This window comes from Neoarius graeffei, chromosome 27, assembly GCF_027579695.1.
Source record: "Neoarius graeffei isolate fNeoGra1 chromosome 27, fNeoGra1.pri, whole genome shotgun sequence".
NCBI classification, from domain to species: Eukaryota; Metazoa; Chordata; class Actinopteri; order Siluriformes; family Ariidae; genus Neoarius; species Neoarius graeffei.
Window position 1 is genome coordinate 51,217,864 of NC_083595.1, and position 16,256 is coordinate 51,234,119.

Sequence of the window (16,256 nt, forward strand, 5' to 3'; positions counted from 1 at the left end):
CGCCGTTAGTAACGCCGTTTATTTCTAACGCCGTTATTCCCATCACTGGTAATAAGTGAAACTGAAAGCAGGTGTGTGTAGTTAAGAGTTAATAAGCAATGTGTGTGGGAACTGTACTTGGAGGGATCATGCTTGTAAGCTGAAACCGTGGTTAAAGAGTCAGAGGATACGGCAGGATCACTGTATCAGCAAAAACGTTATAAACAGCTTTTGCTTGAACAAAACAAATGTTCAGAAACAGGAAGAGTCTCTCTCGACATGGACGTGATGCAGCTCAACTCGTGCCATGTTGCTAACTAGTTAATATCTCAGCTTGGGCTTTTCACAAGAATGGACTCGCTGCTTCACTATATTTTACTTATTATTTTACTGAATTCCCACCCTAAAAACAGGGGGAAAAGAAAAAAATAATAATAAAACCACACACTAAAGCAAATACCCACTTGCATCTCATAAGCAGTGCCCTGCTCCAAAGGAGACTGCAGTTTATTTCACATCAAACAAAGTGAATGTTGATGCAACATGGCACGAGTCGCTCAAAATACTGCTCATTAAATTTTGGCAATAGTGCAGATGACTAAACACTCTGTCAGACTCGAGCTGGTCAGCAACATGCAGCAGACTGGCCGTCGCAGTCTCGCACAACTATGGCCTGGCGAGTTATTTTACGCAGTTTTCTTTGTGAAAAACTCTAATTAAGCTGTAAACCCGTTGGCGTTTTGCTCACTCGTACCCGGCTTGAAGGCGCCACCATTCTGCATAAGTTACCTATGAATATTAATTGCGCATCTTTCGTCCAATTAACGCAGGATACCGCACACACTCAGCCCACCAGTGCGGAATACCCTTCTCTGACATCAGCTGTGAGCTTAGGTCAAGTTCGGGACTTGTATGAACTGTACTGACTACCTGCTCAAAGGCTACAAAAACACATGCATGTTGACTCTAGCTTTAATTTAGTAGGCCTAAACTGTAAGCGTCGCGGCGGCAGTTTAATGGGTAGCCGCATGTCGTCATTAAGCATATCGGTCAATAAAATTAAGCGTAGTGGGGCCGCTATGCTATGATGCTTTAGGGGAAATCTTGTGTAGCGTTCTGTTAAATACTGTTAAGTGGGAATACATGATATCCGTTCATTTTCCTTTACGAAAGACTGAGTGAGAATGAAAATTTGCTATCCATTTTGTGGTTTTTTTACCTCATACATTAACAGATTTCATAAGTGAAAGGCGCTCATTACTCAATATTAATTGCCCAGTAGCATATTTGAGGATATTCCTGGCAATTAATAATAAGATGTAAAAATATTCCTGATAGATACTTTGACCATTAACCCCAAACCCCCCCAACCATTAAACATTTTAAAGTCGATATGGATTACTTTTAATTAGGGTAGCATGGTGGTTATGACCGTCCCCTCACAGTGAGAAGGTTCCAGGTTTGAACCTCACAGCCGACGGGCGCCTTCCCATGTGGAGTTTGCATGTTCTCTTCGTGTCTGTGTGGGTTTCCTCCGGTTTCCCCCCACAGTCCAAAAACATGCGGTTAGGTTAACTGCCTACTCCAACTTGCCCATAGGTGTGAATGTGTGTGAATGGTTGGATTGGAACTGCTCTACACCCTCGACGTCCACCCTGGGTAGCTCTCCTGAGCTCGCGAACAAATCTGCAGTAAACATTCAACTACAGCTAACATATGAGAAGAAGACTTTTACTGAGCTCGTTTTCATCCTGACATGTTCAAGGGTTCTATAAAACGTTGACCTTGGCTTAGTATTTAATGTGTTTCACTCACAATGCAAGAAAAAAAAATTGTAAAAAAAAAAAAAAAAAAGGGTGAAAAGCACCATAATTATTTTATATACATTATATACATACACAGGTAGTCGTCAACTTACGACCTATGCAACTTACGACCGATCAACTTTTTTATTCGGGACTTTTTTCACCTTTATTATTGGATAGGACAGTGTAAAGACAGGAAATGAGCAGGAGAGAGAGACGGGGAGGGATCGGGAAATGACCTCAGGCCGGAATCGAACCCGGGTCCCCGGATTTATGGTATGGCGCCTTATCCACCTGAGCCACGACGCCCCCACGACCGATCGACTTTACGATCGTCTGGTTATGACTGGCATCTGTTTCCCAGCTGAGCGTACGACAGTTTCCGCCCCAGCTCCTGGCCCCGCCCAGCATCCAGCCTCTCACCGCGTACAACAGTTTCCGCCCCAGCTCCTGGCCCCACCCAGCATCCAGCCTCTCGCCACATACAACAGTTTCTGCCCCGGCTCCTGGTTTATGAAACGAGCAAATCCTCCCGCCAGCCCGAGCGCTGCAACAGCTGATGATGATGTAGACGACCCACAGCCAAGCACCAGTGATGCCAGCGGTCACTAAGTTTTCTATTTTGCTATGTTTTACATTTGTATTTTGGTATGTTTCAAACTAAAATGTTTTCTATTTTTCACAACTGTATTTCGTATTTGTTTTGCACATATTAAACGAATTGTACTGTACGCAGTGCAGTATGCAGTGTTTGACTTAAACCAAATAATGAGCCACGGTAATGAAATAAGAAAATGTTGATAAAATAAGACTTTAAGATGATTACAATATCATTACACATCACAATATACTTACGTTCATTTAACATAGGCCGACTTACGACCAGATCGGTTTGCGACCGGTCAGTCGTAACCAAACGCAGTCGTAAGTCGACGACTACCTGTGTATACATATTATATAAATAAATAAATAAAAAAAAAGACAGGGACTCACCAATTCACTATACGAGGAAACTGTAAGGGAAGAAAAACAAGGTGTTACAGTTCATCTGTAACTCATTTAATAACAATGCATATAGTCTCTAAATTGTGATTTCCAATCCAACATTGAAGAGTTTACCTTTAATTGGGTTAAAAAAGTTAAAAAAGGAGTCAGTGGGCACTTGTTTAGTGACCGTCCTCACGATACCCCTGTTCTTGTGCTTCTGTTTTTTTGTAATCGTTCTGACGGTAACATCTTTCCCTTTGTACCATTCAATCTCACATCTGTCATACAATGAGGGGGAAAAAAAAAAAAGAAGCCGATTTGTTCCACGGAAATCTTCAAATTAAAATTGAGAAATTAATGTTTAAGTATACTTAAACGGCTGTCCTATTACACACACCCTTCACAGTCGATGATCTCCGGGCCTTCAAAGGAAAACGGATCGTCGGTGTCCGGTTCCGTCTTCATCTTGTAGACTTTTGTAAGGACCGTGTTTTTAAAGTAGCTGTTCGGTTCAAAGTGAAACTCTAAAGTGAAAGTCTAGAAGAAAAACAAACAAACGAATTCATGCACATTAACAATTATATACGCACTATACTAGTAAGAGTACCTGATAAACACGAGCGTCTTCAGACAGTATGGTACTTAAGGACTAAAACACTCTGGGTCATGCTATTATAGGAAAATAATCAACAACAGAGTGTTGTGATGAATCAGACTTACTGTTACCATTTCAAAACTGATTATTTTTCAATAACACCACGTCATGGCACCTGTTAAGTCTTTTTAGAACAACAACAATTTGTCAAATGATGAATGTTTTTCAAAACGGCGTCTCACAGTTCTGATCTTTTTCACAAAAGCTGTTACAAAATGCTGACATTGAGAACGAGTGCCTTAATATAAACCCGTGATCTGCAGTTGGGCTACTTACAGAGTTTCCCTTACTGAAAATGAATAAACATTTTAACCAAAACGAAGAATTCAGCAGTGCTGCAGTATACAGTAAATTATTCTATCCACATTCACTGGATATGAGCAATTGTGTGCTCTGATTGGCTACTACTAGGATATCAGCTCATATACCGTGAGTAGAGAAAAACAAAAATGGCGAAGCGTGTTGCTGAACCAAGTGAGGACAAAATAAAAACTCTACTCGAAAACAAAACCCTAAAAAATGGGGGGGGGGGGAGCATCAAATTATGAAATGAAAGTATTTGATGGTAAGAACTTTTTTTTCCAAGAATTACTATTTTAGCATTTTTCACAAATTGCTCCTGTCATTTCGCCGGTTTGTTCACATTCTTCATCTTTAAGCATTAAAATTCGTTGAATTTTTTTTTAGACTGGTTCAAAAGTTCAAAGAAGTTTGAAAATTACAGAACTGAAATGTCCAAGGAACAATTAAATGAATGTCTAAAGCTATTCTATAGATAGTTTTCACATGACGTCACAGAGTCGGGGATTCCCTGGTGGCGGCCATCTTGGAGGGCTAGCTTACCGTACGGGTCACTGAGCACACATTGTAGCGCGCGAGTTACATTCATTTATATATTATTTACATTTATAGTTACATCACTACTATTTAAAGCTAGCAATGGTGCAAACTTGTATTCACGGCTGTCGTAATAGGTCAGATGATGAAGTCAAGCGGAGCTTTTATGGAATTCCCACTGTACGGGAGCACGAAGGCGAGCAGACAGAGAAACTTAGCATACAAAGGAGGAATCAATGGCTTGCGAGAATCAACCGCAAGGATTTTCAGCCTTCCAAACACAGCAGAGTCTGCTCCGATCATTTTATAAGTGGTAAGTTGTTTAAATAAACAATCAATTGTGTTTAAGTTTGGTTTTGGAAACCAAAACATCGTGTAAACAATCTCTAGAGAATGCCTAACTGGAGCCGCTGAGTGCACGTTTACATTGTAATGTACACTTAATATCGCTCACGCAAGGGTCATTTTTGAAAAACATTTTAGGTCTATTCTGTATGATTTGATTTGTGTTTAATCAACTTATTATGGTTGCATAACATTCAACAGTCTATTTAATGCTAGAATATATAAAGTTGTATATATCAGACAGCCTTTAAAGTTTGATGAAGTCAGTTTCAGGCTTTGGAGTTTGGTTAGGCTAAATCATATTAAACCATAGAGAAATATAGGCCTTCTACTCAGCCACCAGATGCAAAGTAATACTGCACAGTATTCATAATAGTAGTAAGACAGTTTCAGTAAGTAAAATACACGAGTGTGCCAAGTGATTGATAATTAAAAAAACATGGTCCGTTTTGTTTGCCCACCAAGATGGCGGCTGGGGGGCGTTCCCCGGGATGCCGTGACGTCAGTGAAAACTATCTATTGAGGTTTTTCACCCACGTGACCAAGTCATGTGAGGCTGCCATTTTGGATGTCACGGCTCGAATCAGTTTGAATGCGAGGAAGGCGACAAACGAAAAACAAAGAAAAAGGAGCGAGATGCAGAAAACACCTTCACTATCCAGTGACGTAGGGCATTTACAGGGCGAGCAGAGGGAGAGGTATTTGCAAAAACTGAGGTTAGCAGGCTTAGAGAACGACGTTTACCTGCTTCCACCAGGATTGTTCACTGACGTACAGAAGTACACCAAGCCCTCGTCTTTACCTGACTTCGGCCCACATGATCTGTATACCTATGTCGTTAAAAACCCATCGCCATACACAGGTATTGATCTGAAAGCGTATAAGAGTTTGGATGCCTACAAATATTTTGTGTCAGGCTGGGTAACATGCCTACATCAGCGGGTCGTCCCTGGAGCCGGTGGTCGCCATCTTATTACAGCTAAGGTTTGTTCACATTTTCATTTACTTTCGGTCCTCAGGATAAACAAAATGTTATTAAATGTCATTGAAATAACTTCTTAGTCTGTTGAGACATGGCCCGTTATAAATTTGCTGTTACCAGGCAATGACCAAGAACTGTATTATTAGGGTCGGTGTCTGTGTTGTAGCAGTGCACTAGCAGCTAGCTGTTAGCACTAGCTAATGTCAACAACATCATAGCTGGTATGTTACTGTAGCAATGTTTACGTTCAGTCATTTGGATGACTGTTAAAACCTTTCAGTCTCAAGTTTTTCCTTTACTGTATTTACTAGTTTACTGTAATTATGATCCGGCAGCTATTTACACCAGATCCAGTGTAAATAGCTGCCAGAGCGCGCTCCGGCTTGCTCCCCCTCAAATTAAGCAGTGTGCTCCGGCTTGCTCCCGGAGCGCGCTGCTTAATTTGAGGGGGAGCAAGCCGGAGCGTGCTCCGGAACCTCGGCCGGAGCACTCCGGGAGCAAGCCGGAGCGCGCTGCGGCAGCTATTTACACTGGATCCGGTGTAAATAGCTGCCGGATCATAATTACAGTAAACTAGTAAATACAGTAAAGGAAAAACTTGAGACTGAAAGGTTTTAAACAGTCATCCAAATGATTGAACGTAAACATTGCTACAGTAACATACCAGCTATGATGTTGTTGACATTAGCTAGCTTGACCTTCAAAATGGCGGACACCGGGGCGTCACGTGACCCTGTGACGTCAGGTGAAAAACCTCAATATCTCGGCACGACAGCAAGACGGCACTTTCTACAAAAAATAAAAAAATAAAAAACACCAAACACTAAAGTCAATTTGTGGCGCCATCGATAGGTTTTTAAGAAGAACGCCTGAGCGGAAATTATTTTGTCAGACATTTTGTATCAAGTTTTTATTGATTGAATTTAGAAAAAATTAAAAAAATGCTCCGTTTCTCAAAATCCAGTGAATGTGGAGAGAATAAAACAATTATTCCACTCAATCTCGTCGTACATGGATTATAGACAACTCGGTCCTATGCGCCTCGTCAGCTAACAGCTCATGTACGACTTGATTTCGTGGAATAACTTAAATATTTTTTAAATTTGCTTGCAGTTTTATGTGAAAAGCGATTTTCATGTCCCTAATTAAACTCAGCCTTGGACTAAATGACATCATCAATGGGAGTGATTTATCTTCTGAAAACCTCTCTGTCCAAAGTAACAGACTAAATTTGTGCTTGGAAGAGACTGTGAAATGAACAGAATGTAGTTCTGATTTACCATGGGTTCATCAGGTCCAGAAAATTTCACTTTAATGTCTTGGAGATGTTTAAGGATTGGCTCATCGGCTTCCTGGTGGGAGAAAACCATTACAGGTTACATTAAAACCCCAAAAAACTAGGAGTTATTTACATACATGCGTACAGTACTGTACAAAACTCTTAGGCGTGCCATTTTTTTTTTCATACAAACTTTGCTACAGATTTCTATTTTATGACTTCTACATTATTGAGTCAAAAGAGTACAAAAACATTTTAGAGTTCCAAACATTCGTTTTCCAGCACAAAACTAAATGTTACCGAAAAAAATTAAATAAAATTGTATCTGAGCAGCATATTCTATAAGAGAGCACTTTTCAGATTAAAAAAGAAAACAATGAAGGCTGCTGGGTTCTGGACTGTGGCTGGTTCTGGAAGATGCTCAGGAAAACCTACAGATCATTTCCGCATAAAACTGACCTCACTGGACCTGAGATTACTTTTTTTTTTTTTTAAAAGCAAAGGGTCGTCTCACACCAAACACTGACTTTGTTTCATTAATTATGGCTTACCGATTACTGTTTATAGTATTTTTTTTTATGTTGAAACATTTCATTACATTATTTTTAAGCCATTTCTGGTCCACAGCGTTTCTTTCCATGTGCCTCAGACTTCTGCACAGCACTGTACATACATACAAAGACGATGCGAAATATTACAAAACATCTTCACTCCATGACAAACCTCTGAAGCAGCATGTCGTTATAGAATTCTGGACTATAAAAGACTTTTTGTCCAGTTTCCCCTAAAGAGAGAGAGAGAGAAAGAGTGAAGAATGAATGACTTCATTGGGGGTAAAGGCTCGCTGGCTCACCTGTAGCATATCGCTCAGCATGTCCACGCTGCGGAATATAGTGAGCCAGAATTCAGGAATTCCTTTGGGATTTTCCTCGGCAGTGCCCTCCTCTTCTGCTTTCTTCTCTTCTATGGAGGCTTTCTTCTGCAACTCATCCTGAAAAGAGCAGTCAGGCTCTGATTACAAGATTACAAGCCTCTCTGCTGACCACATGAACATGGGCACAGTCTTAGTAGATCAGGTGATCAGATCCTTCACAGTGATTTGGGGGGGGAAGTCCAAGACTGAGTCCTGTTTATCATTTGTCCTTCTCAAAAACAAAAACAGATCCTTGTTCAGCAAACATTTGTGTGTTTGGTTTGGAGGAACAATTACAACAGCATTAATCAGACACCACAATGCAAAGCTATGATGATGAGGATGCTTATTTACTTTGACTAGTTTAGCCAATTTAATTGTAAAAGCAATGAAAGATTGAATATAAAGCCAGTTTTTTTTTGTGGCGTAAACACAAGGCTCCAGCGTTCATCAGGAAGACACGAATTCAAATCCTGACAATGCCAGTGCCACAGGTGGATTCACTTCAAAATTCAAATCAAAATAAATAGAAATGTTTATTGAGTGAGCAGCAGTTTACAAAAGATGACAGAATTGGCAACTGAAATAATCTGGGAGAAAATAAGGTTAAATAAAACAAATAAATAAACAAACAAACAAACCACACCGAGCTTCCAATACACTCATGTTAAATCAACATAACATTTTACACTGGGGACATAAATCAGTCTACAGAAGATAATATTCATACAATATCCAACAGCACATATCGCTCCATCATCAGCAGTTGACAAAATACAGATAGGTCACGGAATATGGAAACATAATAAAAAAGGATACAAAAAACGGAGTGGTTATGGATTTTAATATGGATGCATCACAGATGCTAGTAATTTACTTACTGGTCATGGACGTTTCGGTAAATTACAGATTTCATACAGAAGATGCATCACAGATGGTTAATTTTACGGACGTTACTACGAGTCTACGGAACAACAGCACGGACGTCACAAAGATTGTCTCCATGGTGACGTTATCTGCTGATGGTAACTACATGATTGAGGTAGAAGTGCCAGATAAAGCAGAGTCAATACTCACTAACTGGCAGACGAGTCTTTAGATAAGAGATGTGGAACATCTAATATTATTCTATCCACATTCAATGGATATGAACAATTGCGTGCTCTGATTGGCTACTCTACTACTAGGATATTAGCTCATATACCGTGAGTAGAGAAAAACAAAATGGCAGTGTGTGTTGCTGAACCAACCGAGGACGAAATAAAAACTCTACTCAAAAACACCCCCCCTCCCAAAAAAAAGCAACAAAATACGGAATAAAAGTATTTGATGGCAAGAACGAATGATCAAGAATTATTATTATAGCATTTTCACAAATTGCTCCTGTTACTTCACCAGTTTGTTTACATTCTAAGCGGAAATGATTTTGTCGGACGTTTTGTATCAAGTTTTTGTTTATCAAATTTGCAAAAAATAAAAATGCTCCGTTTCTCAAAATCCATTGAATGTGGATAGAATAAGAGAGTTAATCCACTCAATCTCGTCGTACACGGATTATAACTGACTCGGTGCTACGTGCTTCGTCGGCTATCATCTCATGTACGACTCAATTTCGTGGAGTAACTTAAATATACAGAGAACACAAGTCTGAAATGCCATTTTTGCCAAAAGGGGTGAAGTTTACGCATTTCACCCAGCGCTCGAAACTAACGGTGTCCCAACGTCCCGGGGACCATAAAAAATGTCATCGGGACACAAAATTATCATATCTGGGACAATGGAAAAAAATAGATCTAGAAAAAAAGTTCTACATTAATATTATTTACAAAGCCGTAACACATACGTAGACATTCACCTAATTTGTCAATTTTAAAACGTTAACAGCGAAAAATACATAGTAGCTACACTTTCGATGCACCTGCATCCGTAGGCTACAGAGCAGCGCATTCTGTTCGAGAATCTTCGGCCGGAGTCCGCATTATATGGACTTGGAATGGAATTGCTACCGCACACGCTGCGCCGACTCTTGCCAGAACAAAAATGCTGAAGTGGTTGAAGCGGACCGACCGCGGGGAAGAAACTGAAAGCCCAGACATAACGTCTCCGGGACCTTCAGGATCCAAAGTGTCATCGCCTGGTCTGCAGGCAACGCTAGCAACTGAATGAACTTAATGAACACTGTTAGACACGTTATAAAATACAACAGGAATGATGTGGATGATATTGACGGAAGATACCGTTCAACAGAATGAGTGAGTTTTCTTGGTGTCTTTCTAGTTCGGAAAGTTTAGTCAGTCAGCAGCACAGCTAGGCTCGGACCTGGCACTCTGTTGATGTTGCTAACATTTGCATCCACGTTTCGGCAGCGAAAGTTCATAAAAATGGATAACGGTAATGGATAACGGAAAGTTCATAAAAATGGATATCGGTAACGGATAACGGAAAGTTCATAAAAATGGATAACGGTAATGGTGAAAATTATAAGTTGGCCTTATAAGTGCCAACAGATATTCAAGGTATAAGTAGATGAAATGAACATAAAAGGGGTCTTATTTTCAACTAAAGTGTACTGCAGATGTAGGGAGTTGAAACATTTTCTGAATGAGCTAGTTGGCCCCTTTAAATAAACGTGTATTTATTCATACAGTGAGATCGCCAAAGTTTAATAAACTGAAAATGCAATAACTAATTTTGAAGTAGATGATGTATAGGACATGTGTCGCTTGTGTCTTGTGACTTATTGTAAAAATTATATAACGGGTTCAAAATCGCATAGTTACAAATATAATAGTAACTTCATATGATAATATTAACCACTGGTTATTTCCGAGAGGAAAAAAATGGGGACACTATTGCTTCCATTCGGGACAATACAACACAGAATTCGGGACCACTGGGGGACACAAAGAAAAAAAGTTAATTTTGAGCCCTGATTTCACCCAAAGACTGATATAGAAAGTAGGGACTGGGTAGCAGATAAATCACAGGTAAATTATAATACAAAAAGATACAAACGAAAAGGCCGAAGTGGTTACGGATCTTAAACGGATGCATCATGGATGCTAGTAATTTACAGATTGGTCACGATGTTTGTGTATTACGGCTTGGTTAAGGATTTCATACAGATGATTCATCATGGATAAGACAAAATAAGAAGGCTAAAACAATTAAATGTTTGGACTGCTGAAGTTCATAATTAGAATCTCTTACCTGCATTTATACGTTTACTTTATTAATTTACTATTGATATTTCATGGAAAATATCACATATCCGTATTTTGTAAATGGTGTCCATAATCTTAACGGTACATGTGCTGTATTTCAGTACACACCCCTAAAACAGCCTCACATGGTGTGGTGTTGGTTAACATTTTCTGAAAGGTCTATCTGCTAAAGCAGGGTTCCTACAAGTTTCTTCAAGTCAAATTCAAGGCTTTTTCAAGGCTTTTTAAGACCAATAATCCACAAATTTAAGACCTTTATCGCAGTTCACCATAATTCACCGGAAACAAACATCTCAAGTTGTGTGTACTCGTTTCTTAGAAAAATGTGAAAATGCGCAAAGGATGATGTACAGAGTACTCACCGAACACCACCACAATACAAAATCATGTAATGTTCAGCAGACGATGCTTAATTAAGAGACTGTTATTTATTTTCGGGGTCAATGGAGGATGTCCTTTTGTGTGATAACTTTGTGTGACACCTTGCTGAATTAATTTCTGTCTCTAAGTTGTCTTTGACGTTAAAAGATTCTGGATATTCTGAGTCACTGATAATACATTGCATAGGCTTCACTTCCAAATTCTGTGAATGAAAAACACATTTAAGTTTACCATTAACAGATTTATTAAAATTATTAACAACAGTTATTAACAACAGTGACTTACCACAAGAGCTATGCCTTTACATCCATTCCTGCCTAAAGCATCATAAAAAAAAAAAAACCACTTGCTAAATGACAACCATTTTTGGGCAACACGTACTTCAAGTTAAAAAAAACATTTTAGGTGAGAACCTTCGTTGCCATTGTAGGACTGGTGTTGGGCTACTGTGTGTAGCGTCCACAACACCTCAGCCTTCATCGTAGGTGTTGAACCGAGTGTTGTCCGCAAATCAACTCTAGTACTAGGGACTACTGTAGCGGCAACAGACTGGCCATCCTTAGCCGTGCTAGGTAGTTGGCTAGGTACCAGCTGGCTAACGTCAACAGCTGGTCGAAACACAGATGAAACAGACGGCGTTTGCCGTTTATCATTGAGAAGAGCCATGTGTTTTGAAGACTGCGCGTGAGAATCCAGCGCCTTAACGCCCATTGTGCCCAATTTAAACGTCCTTTTGCAAACTGAACAAAAAGCTGTCACCATCCACTGGTTTAACCCATTCTCGAAATGAACTATGATGTAGCCATAACTGGTTAAACTTACATTTGCCCATTTTTACACCGTCGAGTTATCGTTTAGCCTGCTTCCACCTCCCTGACTTTCCGAATTTCCATTAATCGCCAGCTGTAAACTATTAGCAGCTACCTCAGTCGGTGTGCGCGCGTAATTGTTCCGCCCACAACTCCAGTTCCACCACTATTGGCTACTTGGCCACTCGTGCCTCATTTACTAAAACAATGACGAAAAAATAACGCCTGCTGGGGTATTTGAGTAATGAACAATGCTAAAATACAAATTATCATCGGTGCACAAATTTAAGACCTACACATTAAAATTCAATGCTTTTTCAAGGCTTTTCAAGGTATTATTTCCAAATTCTCGAATTCAATGCTTTTAAGACTTTTTAAGACCTCGCGGGAACCCTGTAAAGAGTGTAATCGTGAAAATCTCACTGGATTATCTCATTGTGTGGTGAAGTGATGACTGAACAGGAGGAGAAGTTGCAGAGAACGAGCGGTTACACCTGTGTGTGGGGGTAAGAATGAGGTGTATTTATAGTTTGTTTCATTCACTGTCTTTGCCCCACAAAACAGAGTTGAATGCTACAAGAACTGATAATGACCTTGACCATGAAACGACATCAACTGGCTTTTTTTTGTTTGTTTCTCATTTAACATGGTAAACAATGTGCTGAAAGGTGCTCTGGTTCAAAAAACAAAAACAATAAAGGACTACATCGCTCTTTCCAAAGCCCACCCCCCACTTCCTAATGCCTACCAGGGTAGAAATCACATACAGTCAGAACATATCTGCTCGGATGTAAACCACGCCCGTTATAAAATGAGAAACATCATGTAGAAATTGCAACACGTCATGTCGTTTCAGGTGTAAAATATACTGAACGGTACTAATACTCACTGCCAGCTCTTCATCATCGTGATCACTCTGCCATTCACATTCCTCATCTGTAGGCTCCACTACACCAGTTATAATGTTTTTCCTCTGCAGACAAACAAAGTACAGAAAGAAATAAACACATCACACTGAAACAGTAATTGGATGAGTTTGAGCCCAAGTCATGTTGTTTCAAGAAATGAAGAGGTTTTTCCTCATTTGTTGTACAGAAAGGCTGACAAAAGACACAAACAAGAGTGCTCTGAGAGCACAATATCCCCCGCTGGCAACTATACCATAACTCTGGTAAAATGCGACTGAATTGAACGAAATTGTAATATGCGTATTACCAACATAGAACAAAGAATCCTGTCAAGTTTCACAAAATTCCTCCAAAGATTGTGAGGGAAGTTGATTTCAGAAGGTGAGTGCCCTTTTCGGGACGGATGGATGGACGGACATCGCCACGACAAAATCCCCCTTCGGGCCTCTCAGCCAGCGGGGGATAATAAAAACTGTGAGAGGAGTTGATTTCAGAAGAACGTACACCCTCATGAAATTGTCAAAGTACAAGTTATTTAATCAAGGGTCAAAACTCTGGTCAAATTTTCACAAACGAAATTAAATCGTAATACGCGTATTACCGTCATATAACAAGGCTTTCTGCCAAGCTTTGAGAAATTTGTCCAAAAATTGTGAGAGGAATTGATGTCAGAAGGCGAGCACACCTTCATGAAATTGTGAAAGCACAAGGTTATTAATCAAGGGCTGTAACTCTGGTAAAATGTGACCGAATTTAACGAAATTACAATATGCGCATTACCGACATACAACAAAGAATCCTGCCAAGTTTCATGAAATTCCTCCAAAAATCGTGGGAGAGGAGTTGATTTCAGAATGTGAGTACCCTTCCTGGGACGGACAGAAATCGCAACGACATAATCCCCCTCCGGGCCTTTTGGTCAGTGAGGGGTAAAAACTGAAAAAGGGGTAATCTTTCGATAAAGCAAAAATCTCTCACACATCTTAAATTGACCAAAGCCGTGAACTTAAAGCTTTAATGCAGTATTTTCACCAAGATTCAGTGTTTCGTATATACTACTATGTAAACTGCGCAACATTCCCCATTAACTGGATGAAATTTATCCACTTCAAAGTATCACCAACCTTAAAGTGCATCTCACAGGTAAATTCAGGAGCAATGTAATTCTCCTATTTTATATTAAACTTTGGTCAAATATCTGTCACATTTTGCGAAATTTTTTTACCTTGCGCAATACCAGAAAAATTCAGTTGAAATCAAGCCATTCGAGGCGAATTGGTCCGCCTCTGAAAAAACTTGCCGTTTGGATTTCCCGGCAAACACTGATTTTCGTGACGTCGCGTGCGGGACGCCTCCTTCTGAATCCTACGCCAGCGCTGGTTTCTTTATGAGAAAACGACCTGGTGGTTTTCTGCAAATTTCTTCAATGTTATCGCGTAATTATTAAAATGGTTAACAGATGTATCGTAGGAGGGTGTAGCAACACCAATCTTGATGGGATTAGTACTCATCGTTTTCCAAAAGACCGGACAATGAGAGAGAACTGGGAGCGCTTGGTCTACACAGGCTGTGCACTGAAACCGTGCAAAGCTCGCGCAGCCTGCTGGCGCTTCCGCAGGTAACGTCACGAATCTGGCTCCAGACTCGCTTGGGATTTTTCCAGACGCGTTTTGTTATTTTATTTTTTCTGCTGTAGACAGATGGCCTTGTGCAAAATTACCCTTCTGGATGAGTGTGTAAAGGGACATACTTTCATATAAAAAAAAAATTTGGTCTAGGATATGCACTTTAACATTTCATCTCAACTGTGTATTAGCTATCTATTACTACAATTATTTTAACTACCTAACTCACAAGAGGATGAGTTCATACAGACCAGTTCACCCTACTGGCATTATGAAGATAAACTCAAATCCATACATTTATCTGTGAACTGAGGGTGTACCCCATCTGCGTTATTTTATATTCAACACTGGGACTCACCTTTTCAAACAGCGGCTGATAGAACGCTGCGTACTTTCTTTCCAGCTCGTGTACCTCCTCGTAAAATCTGGCTTCTATGTGTGCACTCTTGACTTGCAGGTTCCTTAAGGCGTTGACTCTTCTCCTGACGGACAGCGGTAAGCTACAGGGACAAGACAGAGGAGGCGGTTTATGACTGGATGAGCAATTGGTTCTGCACAGCTGGACCAGAATATTTTCCAGCAGCAGAATGAAACACACAAATCCCTTTTTATTTATTAACTACACCAGAAGAGGTGCTGACAAAATGAACATTAACAACCCTGTGTTTAACAAGGACACTGAAAGGACCTTGGTGAAAACACAAGCTAACGATAAGTGCTTCAGTAACTGAACCACGGTGTACTGCAAGGTCATGTGGAAACAGGATATTATTTAGAAATGAGCAGGCTGATATTAATCACTTAAATTGAAAAATAGTCAGTAAAATTTAGAGAAGGTCTCATCGGTAGCACATCAACATTAAGTAAAACTGTCCTGACCTGTCCATAACTGAAGGACTCTGTGTCATGTTGTCTAGTCTGTCCTGAAGAGCCGCCAGTGCTTGTGGGTTCTGCATCACCAGATCACCCACCTTAACTGCAAACAGAGGGCAGAGAACAGAGTGCACATACAAAAAAGAGTCTTTTATCTGGGAAATTCAGCACAGTGTATTATTCAAAGTAGCAGTGAAGGCCAAGTGACACCAAGATGAAAACATTGGGCTAAAAATACAACAATTATCAGAATCACTTTATTGCCAGGTATGTTACACACACGAGGAATTTGACTCCGGTTCGACTTAGCTTTCATAGTACAGACAGAAAGAAAGTATAGAAAAAAAAAAAACATAGAAAGTACGAGAGAGCAAAGTCCCGTGGCAGCCGTCTGCGGCGCCATCTTGGATGGAAAACATTATTATTATGCAAGTGGTTTAATGACAATCTTTTGACTTTAAATATAGACAAATGTAAATTTTTAACATTCGGTAGTACATGTAAGCTTAGCTCTTTCAGTAATATTTCACTGGAAGTTAACGGTCAGCCACTTGAGTGCAAAGAATCTTAAATATTTAGGTGTTACACGAAAGAAAATATGACCTGACCTGATCAAATAAATGCCCCAAGAGGTTTGGCGCATTGCGCCGCGTT

The 16,256-nt window shown here is 40.0% G+C and overlaps 1 protein-coding gene across 4 annotated transcripts in view; it reads right to left on the reverse strand.

The window, feature by feature from the left end:
- nap1l4b (nucleosome assembly protein 1-like 4b) overlaps positions 1 to 16,256 on the reverse strand; it is a 48,776-nt gene that overhangs the window by 16,692 nt on the left and 15,828 nt on the right. For all 4 annotated transcript variants that reach the window (XM_060911627.1, XM_060911629.1, XM_060911630.1 and 1 more), the window contains 8 exons: positions 15,609 to 15,705; positions 15,088 to 15,229; positions 13,086 to 13,169; positions 7,723 to 7,860; positions 6,871 to 6,942; positions 3,169 to 3,308; positions 2,904 to 3,049; positions 2,778 to 2,797 (listed from right to left, as the gene is read on the reverse strand). In XM_060911627.1, the coding sequence (XP_060767610.1) occupies positions 2,778 to 2,797; positions 2,904 to 3,049; positions 3,169 to 3,308; positions 6,871 to 6,942; positions 7,723 to 7,860; positions 13,086 to 13,169; positions 15,088 to 15,229; positions 15,609 to 15,705 (839 nt within the window). The remainder of the gene's footprint in view (positions 1 to 2,777; positions 2,798 to 2,903; positions 3,050 to 3,168; positions 3,309 to 6,870; positions 6,943 to 7,722; positions 7,861 to 13,085; positions 13,170 to 15,087; positions 15,230 to 15,608; positions 15,706 to 16,256) is intronic.